Source organism: Syngnathoides biaculeatus, chromosome 9, assembly GCF_019802595.1.
Source record: "Syngnathoides biaculeatus isolate LvHL_M chromosome 9, ASM1980259v1, whole genome shotgun sequence".
Classification (NCBI taxonomy): Eukaryota; Metazoa; Chordata; class Actinopteri; order Syngnathiformes; family Syngnathidae; genus Syngnathoides; species Syngnathoides biaculeatus.
Genome location: NC_084648.1, coordinates 27,258,863 through 27,272,304, shown reverse-complemented (window position 1 = coordinate 27,272,304; position 13,442 = coordinate 27,258,863). Strand labels below are relative to the sequence as shown.

The following is a 13,442-nucleotide window of genomic DNA, read 5'->3' as shown; positions in this document are numbered from 1 at the left end:
CTGGGATCAGAAATGACTGATTACTATATCACTTGGTATTTTGAACAAGATCTGTACTGGCCACTTGTTAGCTTTAGAGGGGCAGAGTAGCAGCAGTAATTTCTACATTTCACAAATCTGTAGCGTAGAGGCACCAAAATACCAAATATTCTCTCCAAATCCTCCTTGCAAATACACATTTACTTGCTGGCAGGTAGATAACCCTGGCTGGAAGGCTTTTCCTGTTAATGTGTCGCTGATGTTTCCCACTAAACTCCAACACAGCTTTGAGATGGAAAATTATCAAGTCTATGTGAAACAGGTAACTTTTTCATCATTCCACAAAGCAACTTGCTGTCAGCCTGCTATTTAACTCTTTGTTCAATCTTTTCTGTCTCAAGAAAAAAACACAGTGCAAGAGCATTACTGGAATTCATTCTGAAGTAAGTTCAACATGTATCAAATTTCTGTAGTTATAAACTCTGCTCACAATCACATCTTTTTTTTTTTTTTAAAGTATTGCTCGCCAGAAAAATACTGCAAAATCATCGAGTGTGACACTTACATCCTGGAAAAAGAATCTTCGACTGAGTTTATATTGTCTGGAGACATAAAATTTAGCAATCTTGCAGAGCGTGCACAGGTAAACACAGTTGCCTTCTCTTACACACAGACCATGCCAAAGATATCTAATCTATAAACTGATGGGACCCCCAATTTTCAGAATAAGGCATTTCTGAAAAGATATACCGGAGATAGTGGCGAGGTTAAGTTTAAAAGCATGATACACGTCGATTACGACAAACAACGATATGTCCTCGAGTCTTATACACAGCAGGTATGTTCAACTCAAGCTGCCTCGAATTATTGCTTTTAGCTATGTTGATATTCTAATGTCCAAATGCCCTAACTATGACCCAAAGATCAAAGGAATGGAACAGAAACTGACGGATAGCATGTGGAAAGACAGCGATCCCACAAAGAAATGGGTATGTTTTGCAGCTCCAGTTTTACACAAAAAAGCCTCTTGATCATTTTTCAGGTAATATCTTCAAATTATACCTATATCAACAGTCTGAAGTTCATGTTGAATTCATCATTTCACCTGATAAACAATTCATAATTTTAACTGGAACTGCACTTGGACTTTCACTTCTGATTCTTATTACCATCATTATGTATAAGGTGAGTGATTGGCCATTTTCTGAATGTCACTCCAAATTCGTGGTTGAATCTGCTGAAATTCTTCTTGTCAATTTTTTTTTTTTGCATACAAAGCTGGGGTGCTTTAAGAGAAAAACAGTCCAATACTATCAAGAGCAGGAAGAAGGGGCTGCTCTTCAGCTGGGAGCCTGTGCCCAGAACGACGACCTGGGCAGCATGTCTGAGGCCGACCCGCCCGCTGAGGAAAAAACACTTCTTGAAGGCAACCAATTGGCTGATCCAGAGTCAGCACTGGAATAAATGATAATTACTGGACGATACAGTCAAGCAATTTATGGACATATGCATCACTGTCAAAAGAACAGATAATATAGTGGAATGTAAATATCGTATACTATTATTTTGTGGGATTTATTGTTTACTCTTTTGTGGTGGTTCATTCTGGCTGAGGTTTCTGTCAAGGTTTTATGTTATGTCTTGAGTGAATGTTTTCTCTATCTCATCATCAATGAAGCAAATTGGCATGACCCTGGATGAGATGAGTGACATTCATTGTCTGGACACTGAGTGAAAGTTAATTACTCTGTCATGCGACCTGACTGGTTGATTCACCCATAATCTTTATTCTTCTATTACTATAAAACCAAGATAGTTAACTTGGACAAACATTTATTTGGAATTGGCAAAGGCCATTTCAGTGATTTTGGCTTCATTGAGCTCCTAATGCCGTATTCAACACCTCAGTGAAGGATGTGAAGCTGCCTGGTTGAATTTTTCTTTCAAGCTCACAAATAGTCCCAGGAACTGCGTAGTGACAGAAAGGAAAAAGTTGCAGATGCAGATATTCTAAATTAGTTTGTTAGGCTCTGGGCTCCTCTTCAGTAGCTCAGCCATGGATTTTTGATACATCCCTTGTTTGGTGGGCCTTTCCAACTGAAAGACTCTCAATGCAGATCATGGAAAGGGCAGAGGAACTTCGTCTCACAGGAGCCTTGGCTACAATATGTTCTCTAGGTGGAACTGACGAAAGGGCTTTAGGACAAGGAGGTTTGGACAACAACACCTGTAATATTGACCGAATATTGATTGAAGTTAATGCTGAAGAATATCCAAGTAATAGAGTTGTCATTCATAAAAGTACTGAGTCCAGTGTATTTTTCCCATGTGGCTTCACATGGGAAAATTAGTTTTACAGCAGCATACAAGAAAAACAATACAACATTTATAGTGAACAGTCTTCATTACGCAGCCTCAAAGCTGCTCCTTCGACGGGATGTCAAGACCGACAGCTGTGAAGAAAATAACTGTCATCCAAATTAATTCAGACCATATTCACAATTCCACAAAAAAAACATTTTATCGGGATAATCAGCGTAAGTAGCATTGTATCACATAATCTTGGCCATCACTAAATATGAAACATACGTGGTTTGTAGAAAAATGATGAGAAAATGTCAATTATGCAAGAGCAGCTGAGGAATATAAAATGAATCAAATATGCAGCACACTGTGTACTTGTATTCCACAGACGTCACACTGTGACGAATATTGCACAGTTTTTTTTTTTTTTTATCATTGTACGTACTTGTTGTGTAGCAATGGCAGCCCTTTGCTCAGCATCGGACACTCGTCTCTGGAGGCAAATGTATTTTTCTTGATACTCTGCTAACTGACTCCCATACTGCACACAGAAAAGCACTTATTTACCTACAGCTCAGTCCATATGTATTTAATAGCAATGTCTCTGCAAATTCTCACTATTTCATTACTATCATTTATTTAACTATATTCCTGAGCATATACAGCCTTGAGTTAAGAGTTTTCCATTTAGGTTATGAGCTGTTGTCTTGTAATTTTTTTTGCTTGAGTGAGATGAAAAATTGAACAATTCAAGTGGAACCTCTTACTAACAAATCAGTTGACAAAGAACATTCATGGACAAATATATCTTGTGTTCATGTATTGTACTTCTTGACATTCATACAGCCTTGAGAAAGGCTAGTGCTATGTATGAAGACGGAAAACATGCAGTGTCTTGTGAGCTTTTGCAGGCAAAGGAACATCCTTTTTTGCCCCCCTATTTCTTCTTAATAACAAACGATTGTCCTTGCATGTGCATAGGACAGAGCACTGCAGGAAAGCAAAGTGGGAGAGTGTGAGACAGGACTACACATCCTTTTTTAGGCAGTGCCATTCACCCATCCATCTGTTTTCTGAGTCGCTCATCCTCACAATGATCGTGAGAGTGCTGGAGCCAATCCCAGCTGTCATTGGGCAGGCGACAGGGTAAACCCTGAACTGGTAGGGCAGATGAAGACAGACAACAGTTGCACTCACAATCACACCTAGGGGCAATTTAGAGTCTCCAATTAATGCATGTTTTGGGGATGTAGGAGGAAACCGGAGTACCCGGAGAAAATCCATGCAGGTATGGGAAGAACATGCAAACTCCACACAGGCAGGGATGGGATTTGAACCCCGGTCATCAGAACTGTGAGCGCTCTATAGCTGCGCCACCGTGCTTCCTCGGTGCCATTCAACGTTACTTTAATTTGCTTTTACTATGTTTTATTATGTTTTTTATATCCCCCTCCTGGAAGCCATCACCTTATAGTATAGTGGAGGGGTTTGTGTATCCCAATGATCCTAGGAACTAAGCTGTCTAGGGATTCACACCCATAGTAGGGTCACCCATGGCAAACAGCTCCTAGGTGGGGGACCAGACAAAAGCAGTGAAAAGACACCTTTGATGAAAAATTTTAATGAATTGAGATTTCCCTTGCCCAGACATGGGTACCAGGGCCCCCCTCTGGAGCCAAGCCTGGAGCTGGGGCTCAAAGGCGATCGCATGCATCCATGGGGCCTGGCCGGCACAGCCTGAAAGGGTAACATGGGTCCCCTTTCCCATGGGCTCACCACCAATGGGAGAGGCTTTAGGGGTTAGGTGCAGTGTGAGCTGGGCAGTGGCCGAAGGAAGGTACCTTTGCGATCTGAACCCTGAAGCTAACTGTAGGCACGTGTAATGTCACCTCTCTGGCAGGGAAGGAGTCTGAGCTCCTGGGTGAGGTCGAAAAGTTACAGCTCGATATAGTTGGGCATGCCTCAATACAAGGCTTGTGCTATGGTACCTGTCCTCCTAAGAGGGTTGGACCCTTTCCACTCTGGAGTTGCTCATGGTGAGGTACCGAGCAGGTGTGGGAATACTTGTTGCCCCCTGGCTTTGCACCTGTATGTTGGGGTTCACACCGGCGGGTGAGAGAGTAGCCTCTCTTCGCTGAGAGGATGGGTCCTGACTTGTTTGTGCCTATGCACCAAACAGCAGTTTAGAGTACCCACCCTTTTTTGAGTCCTAAGAGGGGGTGCTGCAGTGTGCTACCACTGGGGTCTCCATTGTTCTGCTGGGGGACTTCAATGCTCATGTGTGCAAATACAGTGAGAATTGGAAGGGTGTGATTGGGAGGAATGGCCCTCTTGATGAGAAGCTAAGTGGTCCTCTGTAATTGAATTTCTGTGCTCATTCATGGATTATTCATAACAAACACCATGTTCAGGCATAAGGGTGTTCATATGTGCATTTGGCACCAGACAACCGAGGACGGAGTTCGATGATCGACTTTGTGGTCATGTCATCGGACATGTGGACACATGTCTTCAGGTGAAGAGAGCAGCAGAGCTATCCACTGATCACCACTTAGTGAGTTGCCTCTGATGGTGGGGAAAAATACCACGGCTACCTTGCAGGCCCAACCGAAGGAGTTTCAACTCCCACCTTCGACAGAACTTTGCTCAAGTTCAGGAGGGGGTGGGGGGTTTTGAGTCCACCATGTTCCATGCTACCATTGTTGAGGCAGCTGACTGGACCTGTGGCTGTAAGGTGGTCGATGCCTGTAGAGGCAGCAATCCCCGAACCCGCTGGTGGACACCAATGGTGAGGGATGCTGTCAAGCTGAGGAAGGAGTCCTTTTGGTCCTTTTTGGCCCATAGGACTCCTGAGGCAGTGGATGGGTACCAGCTGGCCAAGCAGAATGCAGTTTTGGTGGTTGGTGAAGCAAAACTTTGGTAATGGGAGGAGTTCAGTGTTGCCATTGAAAGACTTCCAGAGGGCTTAGAGGAAATTCTGGTCGACCATCCAATCTGTCAGGAGGGGGAAGCAATGTACCATCCACACTGTATATAGTGGTGATAGGGTGCTGCTTACTTCGACTTGGGATGAATGTGAGTCAGTGGGGAGAATACTTTAAAGACATCCTTAATTCCGACATGCCTTCCCATGAGAAAGCAGAGATTGGGTTCTCTAAGGCAGGCTTTCCTATTTTGGGGACGAGGTCACTGAGGTACTTTAGAGGTGCTTAATAAGCTCCTTGGTGGCATGGCCCAGGGGTGAAAGAGATATGCCCAGAGTTCCTAAAAGCTGTTGTGTTATTCATTACCACTGCACACACATAAACATTGGAGACAATTTTTTCAACTGTGCCATATTGGGGGGCTTTGTAGGATGAACTCCCTGTTTAAAGCCGCGCTGACATCCCTGTATACATTGTAAAATAGATATTGTAATGAAAAATGAAATATAACATTATTCACTTCAATGTGTGTTTCTTTCAGATTGTCCCTTTCAGGGTCGCCACAGCGTGTCATCTCAGATGAACGCATATATATGTTTGGCACAATTTTTACGCCGGATGCCCAGGGAGTGGCGGCCCCACTGGGATACGAACCCTCAACCCCTGGTTTACCAAACCAGTGCTCTAACCGCTGAGCTACGGGGCCTCCTATTCACTTATATGTCTATACGAAAAAATAAACATGAGCGGCGAGCGTGTCATCCATGCACAAAGTTGCGGAACGCTCATTCGACATCCATGTTGTAGCCATATTGCCTTCAACGTCATCAGCAGATGTTACACCGGGACATTCGCCATTGAAAACATATAGTGGCACCTGCTATGGGACACGGAAGCTCTTTTCGAAGAAAACATCTCACAATCAAGTGAAGTCACTGGGGCAATATTACCCTATCTTTTCAAGCCATATTTCTATGATATGCGGATCACTTCTAACTAACAACAGACTCCCCGATAGTATGGATGAGCCACACTGGCCAAAGCCGTGATCGGCAGACGCGGCACCGAAGCCCTCCACAGCGCCGAAGCCCTCCGCAGCGCCGACGGGCACATCAACACATTTAGCACCCCTGACTTACGCGCGGGGATCTTTTGATTACGTCCCACCCCACCTCCCAACTAGTGTTTTTTTTTTTTTTTTTAGCTCTATACATACCTACCTGTCATTTGGAACCCAGGAAGCTCTCCCCCTTTGCACCTGTGCAATCCCTTTTTCACGACGAACCGGGTGTTTTGTAAACGTGCGAAGAGTGAATCCATCCTCCCGAGTGTTCGAGCAATATCCAGCAATACAACAAGTCGGCATTTTGGCTAACACGAAGGAACAAAGAGCTACCTTCCCGCAGGTAAAACTGGTATAAACACATTAGGCCGCTTGAGTGAACTCATGGTTTTTCTCCAAAACAAATCCCTCAAGAGGATATTCATGGCGGGAGTTACAAAAGTCAAAATCATGTGTGGTGAAAAAACAGATGGGTCCATTCCAGCTACCTTTTTTTAAAACTAAAAACATACTAAAAATTATGCTTTTTGTGTCAGTGGGGCGTTAAGGTCACACCATAGCATCTCAATTAAGTCTGGACTTTGATTTGGACACTCCAAACCCTTTTTTTTTAAGCCAAAGGTGGACTTGCTGGTTTATATTCTTTGTCAACAGCAGGGGTTTTCACCTGGGAACTCTCCCATGGATGGCATGAACACTGACATTAACGGAGGCCAGTGAGGCCTGCAGGTCTTGAGATGTTGTTCGAGGTTCTTTTGTGACCTCCTGGATGAGTTGTCATCACAATCTTGGAGTAATTTTAGTTAGTCGTTTACTCCTCAGATGGTTTGCCACTCTTCCCAGTTTTCTCCATTTGTGAATCCAGCAATGTCTATGACAATGGTTCGCTGATGCCCTAAAGCCTTGGATTTGGCTTTGTAACATTTTCTAGACTCACCGTTTCCAAATTTGTGGTTAGTCACGGTGACTTTGTGATTTAACAAATGGGGCAATTACTTTTTCACAAGGTCAGAAAGATTTGGAATTTTATTTTTTTTGTGCCTTAATAAAGTTAAGTGTTATTTGAAAATTGCATTTCATACTTCCTTAGGTTATTTCTGAGTGATTTTAAAATTGGTCTTGATGATTTGAAACGCTTGTGTGTGACACATATGCAAAAAAAAAAACATTATCAGGAGGGGGTCAAATATTTTTCATAGCCCTGTGTGATACCATTTTAATCAATCACAGCATAATTTCTTTTTTCATTTTTTTTTATCTTTAAATTTGTGATTGATTTTGGGGTAGTGCTGATATTGGTGCAAAACAGTATATGACAGCAATGTATGCTCAAATACCATCCTGTGCAGTGTGTTCCGCCCATCAGCATTTTGACTTTTAACACGTTTCCTATTTTGTCACAATGTGTTAACATGCTGACCATTGCACACTTAATCGCGTGTTACAAACCTCAGTTATAGTGTCTTGATTATTTCTGAGCTGCAGTTCTACATCATGTAATCTCTGTTTGTGTTGATTCATCTCCATCCTAAAATGTAGCATGACACAATTACAACCAACTCAACTATAAAAACAACTTTCATCATTCATTTTTCTCGTTGTTGGTAATATGTAATCGATCAGTTCCATATAAGATGATCTTAGTAGTTGGCAGCATAATGCGTCAGTCATTCATGTCCACACTCAAATGTTGCAATTAAACAGGGAGTGATGCAAAACCTCGTAGTTTGTTTCTGAGATTTTCCCAGTACCACAGTACACCTTCTGGCCTCTAACCAATAAATTAATTTTGAAATTAATACTCCAGTTAGTTCTTACGTAAGCTGTTGTATCCTGGCTTCAAAGGCGTTTGTCATGTCTGTGGTCTCATCCTTTGAGCGTTGAATGCTTTTCTGATGTGCTGTGAGGAGGTTCATCCGATCAGCATTCAAGTTATGGCTTCTCTCCTCCAGTGCCATCATTTTTGTGTTAAATGTCTGCTCCTTTAACTTGCACTCTTGCTCTACCTCCAATATCTGGGAATGGGCAACAGAATGGGGAAGATAGCTTACAATCGCACATAAAGATGGTGCAATATCTCATTTTGTGAATTATTGTTGAAAAAAATGTATTTCCCTCAGTAATTGGCTGTGAATGCTGAAAATTGCTGTATTTCAGGCAAAATACTCACGAAAGAAATTAAATTCCCAACCTGATCCCCACATGCTGCCTCATATTGTCTGATCATAGAAGCCTAGCAGGGGTGGTCCTCGTTGGTACTTGGATGGGAGACCACTTAGGAATACCCAGTGCTGAGGTTGAACAAGAGGCCAATCACCTGCTCTCGTTGAGTTCTAACTAACTCAATAATAAGACTGGTTGACATAGCACATCTGAGCAAAGCTATCCCTACATGGCATTCAGTATAGTATACAACAGAATAGAAGAGCCTTTTATATTAGTATTATTATAATTAGCATATTATATTAGCAATGGGGAAATTAGCAGCACAGCTCTTTGAGAATATCAACTCCTGTAATTGATGGGGTTTTTTGTACGCGATGTACAACCCCACTTCCAATGAAGTTGGGAAGTTGATTAAAACATAAATCAAAATAGAATAAAATGGCAGAAAGATGCTACGTTCTAGCCAATAGGTCGAGATGCTCTGTTGGCGCCACACATGCCAAGAGACAGGATGTGCATTATGGCTAAAGATTGACATCCCTTAAAGCCAATCTTTGGTCAGCAGAGACCTTCGTAAGTTGAGGTATCACTGTATTTGCCTTGGCTCCATGAAGGTTTGAAATTTCTGCTCTGGTCAGATCATGTATTGAACAGAACGGTAGCACGTTTACAAATGACCACTAGTACTAGCTTGCTAGGCTATGTAACGTTTATTTGCTCGCTTGCAAACCATATCGTATTAAAATTACTTGAAAATTCCTCAAGCAAACCTTCCACAAATGTCCTCTCCTGTCCTGAGTACTGGTAACCACCAACAGGTTTTTCCCTCTCCATTTTCTTCTTATAACAGTTGGCCTGATCCACTCATGTTTTCATCCCCACGGTATCGAGTGTATTTGGTCGCATTTAATTTGACAAGATAAAACCCACTTTTTGGAAAAAACAAGATGCAGTGGTATCGGAATATAAGAGTTTATTGCAGTAGTCTGACAGTGCAATTGTGAAAGGGAAGGAGTTCTTGATCAAATTCCATCGATACCCAACCCTACTGATGGGGGACTCTGCCAAACATTCCCAGCAGACCTGGACAATTGTAACAAGCATGGGGCAAGGGGTTGGACCCAAATGCAGGACTCTGAGGCAGTGACATGATGTCGAGGGTGATTTTATTCCAGGCTGAGGTCATACACAGGTAGAAAGGCAAAGGCATAAAAACATGTGGCAACAAGCAAGGTCCAAAAACATGAAAACAAGGTCAGATAACGAGGGAAAAAGAAGGCTGAACTAAACTTGGCTGCGGTGGCACAGGAACGCTGGCTGTGACAATGAAGCAAATACCCAATAAGAACCTCGGATACTCACTCAGACTAATGCAGTGTCAAACAACAAACTGGCCACTAGCAATACAACACACAAGACTTAAATACATGCTATAGACAAAGAAGCACAGGTGAAGAGCTGCTGCCAGAGGACAGCACACAGGGCAGTGGCCTGGCCTTGCCCAACAACAATACGCTTGAGTCACACCAGTATCTTCCTCCACCATCGAAGCCAACTCACCATGAGGTGGTGATTGGTTGACAGCTTTCCCTTTCTTCAGCAGTGTCCAAAATATACAGCTGCAGTGATTGGTTGACAGCTTTCCCTTTCTTCAGCAGTGTCCAAAATATACAGCTGCAAGTCTGATGACACGACTGTAAAGGTCACAGGTGGAGAGCCGAGGGGAAGGGGAAACCACGTTACCTTTATGGACTATGTTAGTGCTAGGCCCGATGGGGGTAAGCACGTCCTGCAGATGCTTGCCATCAAACCCTACCTCTGGGCCAGGCTCCAGACGGGGGCCTAGATGACACGTGTTCAGGCAACGGAAACACTGATTTAATAATTTTACTTGTCATAGCTGATTTTTAGTTGTCCTTATCTGGCCCTTCAGACTCACCTAGGACATGTTTGCCATGCATCATCCTGCCAGGGGCATAAAGTTCCAGACAACTTAGATCCTACGATCATTTGGGCATGCAAACGTGTCCTACATAAGGTGATGGCTCCAGAAGTTTATATATATTAAAACGAAAATGGGGTTGTTTTCCTAGATCACAAGAAAAAACAAATGACCGCCAAGTACAAGGACAGTAATACCACCCAATGCAAATTGTGTTTCTGTATATTTCGTAAAATTGTGCTGTTATACTGGTGACATTAAAGGTCAAGTGGCATGCCTATAAACATTCTAAAATAGATATTGTAATGAAAATCCCTATATTATTCACTTCAACGTCCATACGAAAAAGTATGAGCAGAGAACACGTCATCCATGCGCAAAGTTGCATTAGTCTCATTCAAAATCCAAGTGGTAGCTATACTGCCTGCAACATCTGTCCATTACATCAGACCTTGACATTCGCCCTTGAAAATAAGCTGTGCCACCTACCATGGGACACAGAAGCTCTTTTCAAACAAGAGAACATTTCACAATCGAGTGAAGTGATCAGGGCAATATTACCCTATCGTTTAGAGAAATATTTAGATATGCGGATCACTTCGAACTAACAACAGACTCCCAGACAGTATATATGAGCCAGCCTGGCCGAAGCTGTGTTCGGCGAAACCGTGCATCGTTCATGGCGGAGCTGACGGGTACATAGACACATTTAGCACCCCTGACTTACGTATGCAGATCTTTTGTTACATTCTGGGAGGATTATGGCTCCCCAGTTATTTAGTAGCTCTATACACACATACCTGTCATTTGGAACCCACGAAGCTCTCGTCCTTTGCACCCGCCCAATGCATTCTTCACAATGAACCAGGTCTTTTTGAAAAGTATGAAGGAATCCATCCTCCCAAGTGTTCGAACAATATCCAGCAATACAACGAGCTGGCATTTTGGCTGACACGAGGGAACAAAGAGCTACCTTCCAAGGGGTAAAACTAGTAGAAACATATGTGACCGCCTGAGTGGGCGTCTACTACTAACGTCACTTCCTGCTTCTTCTCGAAAACAAATCCCTCAGGAGGATTTTCATGGCGGGAGTGACAAAAAGCCATATACGTCAAAGTCATGTTGTGTAGTGAAAAAACGGATGGGTCCATTCTGGCTGACATTTTTCATTAATAACATACTAAAAATTGAATTCCCACTGAAGGCCCAGATTCCAAATGCACCATTCATCACATGTAGGATTCCCAATGAATTTTTGAGCCAATTATCCTCACAAGGGTAGTGGAAATGGTGGAGCCAATCCTAGCTGTCACTGAGCAGGTGGTACACCTTGAACTGGTTGCCAGCCAATCGCAGGGCACATAGAGACAGACAACAGTCGCACTCACAATCACACCTAAGGGCAATTTAGAGTGTCTAATTTGGGATGTGGGAGGAAACCGGAATGCCCGGAGAAAACTCACTCAGTCATGGGGAGAACATGCAAACTTCACACAGGAGGGGCCATTATTTGAACCCTGCTCCTCAGAACTGTGAGGCTAATGCTCTACAGCAGTTCCGTGAGGATTGTTAAATCATATAATTTGGGCTATAAGGACTGGGTTAGGGGGGCACGGTGGGTCAGCTGGTAAAGTGTTAGCCTCACAGTTCTGAGGACCCGGGTTCAATCCCGGCCCCGCCTATGTGGAGTTTGCATAGTCTCCCCGTGCCTGAGCGCCTTTGTATGCATCAAGGGTTGACCAATTACTGCAATATGCAGTTAGCTATGTAGATAATGACTTATATTACATTATGATGGCTATATTTGAACATTTTCTCCCTTTTGTTTGTGTCTTTCTTTTGAAATGTGTGAAATTACCCGATTTTTTGCCTGATTTTGAATCAGTATGGTACTTTTCTGCAGCTCATTCATCTCCCTCTGAAGCTCCAGATTCTCCTGTTGCAGCTGGATTCGCTCCTCACTGATAATGTCGCAGTCCTTCCAAGCGGCAGCCAAACTGCTCTGTAGACACTGTATTTCCGCTTGGCTGCGGCACAACTCTTCTTTGCACCTGTAAATGTTAGAATATGATGTTAAAATCACTGCCTTTGGGTCATGTATTTCAGAGCAAGAAGTAACAATTGAATAATGAAAAAAAAAAGACCTACTCAGATTCAAACTTCTTTATGTTGCTTTGTGTGCTTTTCAGAGTGGCGCTCATGTCGTCTCGTGTCCTTTCTGCATTTAGACACCTCAGGTGAAGGGCAATAATTTTTTCAAGGTCTTGTTCTGCCCGGTACTTCGTCACCTAAAGGAAAACACGACTCAAAAATGTCAAGACTTGCCAGAGGTCAAGCCCAAAGGCTGCTCCTTCACCTTCTCCAATTCCTTCTCAAGAGCTTTTTTCTCATGCTTGCATCTCTCAATCTGAGACTCTTTCATTGCACATTCCTGGAGAAAAATGGAGAGGCATGAGGAAAATAAAGACATACTGGACTTTGGTATTAGTCTAGCTCAACAGAGACTAGAATACCAAATGAGACTGAATGACTTCTCGAAGGGTTTTACCATTTGCAAATGGGACACCTCGTCTACTATTTGTTGGATTTCAACATTGCACTGCTCACGTACATTATCTATCTGGTAAATATAAAAAAAAAAAAACATGGCTCACTGTTAGATTATTAATAACCAGGTTTATATGTAGATTTTTTTTTCATTGAGATTGAAACCATGCTGCTACAAAATCTCTGGTCAACTCTTTACATGTGATGGAATCCTTACCAATCGGGTGTATACATTATGCACTAATTTAACGGGAAAAGCCATGTGACATGCACACATGATGATGTAAACATCACATAATTTATCAAAATAGTCATTTGTCTATTTAGACCAGATTTTGGGCAACATTGTTTTCCACTTTAATACAAGTAACAGCTTGAAGTTAAAAAAATAAAGTTACAAGAGGTTTAAAACAAGATCTCCATCCCAACAGAGTATGCACATCCCATTCTGATGAAAGTTGACTTCTGATCAGTTTGGGAAAGAATACTCTATCCATGTGAAACCAAATGAAATGGC

At 42.6% G+C, this 13,442-nt stretch overlaps 2 protein-coding genes across 8 annotated transcripts in view; one reads left to right on the top strand and one right to left on the bottom strand.

Moving 5' to 3' along the window:
• zmp:0000001082 (integrin alpha-D) overlaps window positions 1–2,664 on the top strand; it is a 42,216-nt gene extending 39,552 nt beyond the window's left edge. For 2 of the 3 annotated variants that reach the window (XM_061830611.1, XM_061830610.1), the window contains 7 exons: window positions 194–301; window positions 381–422; window positions 497–622; window positions 704–817; window positions 903–968; window positions 1,054–1,164; window positions 1,258–2,664. In XM_061830611.1, coding sequence (XP_061686595.1) covers window positions 194–301; window positions 381–422; window positions 497–622; window positions 704–817; window positions 903–968; window positions 1,054–1,164; window positions 1,258–1,443 — 753 coding nt within the window. In that variant the 3' untranslated portion in view covers window positions 1,444–2,664. The remainder of the gene's footprint in view (window positions 1–193; window positions 302–380; window positions 423–496; window positions 623–703; window positions 818–902; window positions 969–1,053; window positions 1,165–1,257) is intronic. The other variant, XM_061830613.1, reaches the window with a different exon arrangement.
• Window positions 2,301–13,442, bottom strand: part of LOC133506458 (sodium channel and clathrin linker 1-like) — a 20,820-nt gene continuing 9,678 nt past the window's right edge. For 4 of the 5 annotated variants that reach the window (XM_061830624.1, XM_061830627.1, XM_061830628.1 and 1 more), the window contains 7 exons: window positions 12,927–12,998; window positions 12,735–12,809; window positions 12,527–12,666; window positions 12,237–12,429; window positions 8,089–8,285; window positions 7,720–7,798; window positions 2,672–2,824 (listed from right to left, as the gene is read on the bottom strand). In XM_061830624.1, the coding sequence (XP_061686608.1) occupies window positions 2,675–2,824; window positions 7,720–7,798; window positions 8,089–8,285; window positions 12,237–12,429; window positions 12,527–12,666; window positions 12,735–12,809; window positions 12,927–12,998 (906 nt within the window). In that variant the 3' untranslated portion in view covers window positions 2,672–2,674. Of the gene's footprint in view, window positions 2,433–2,671; window positions 2,825–7,719; window positions 7,799–8,088; window positions 8,286–12,236; window positions 12,430–12,526; window positions 12,667–12,734; window positions 12,810–12,926; window positions 12,999–13,442 lie in introns of those variants that run through there. The other variant, XM_061830626.1, reaches the window with a different exon arrangement.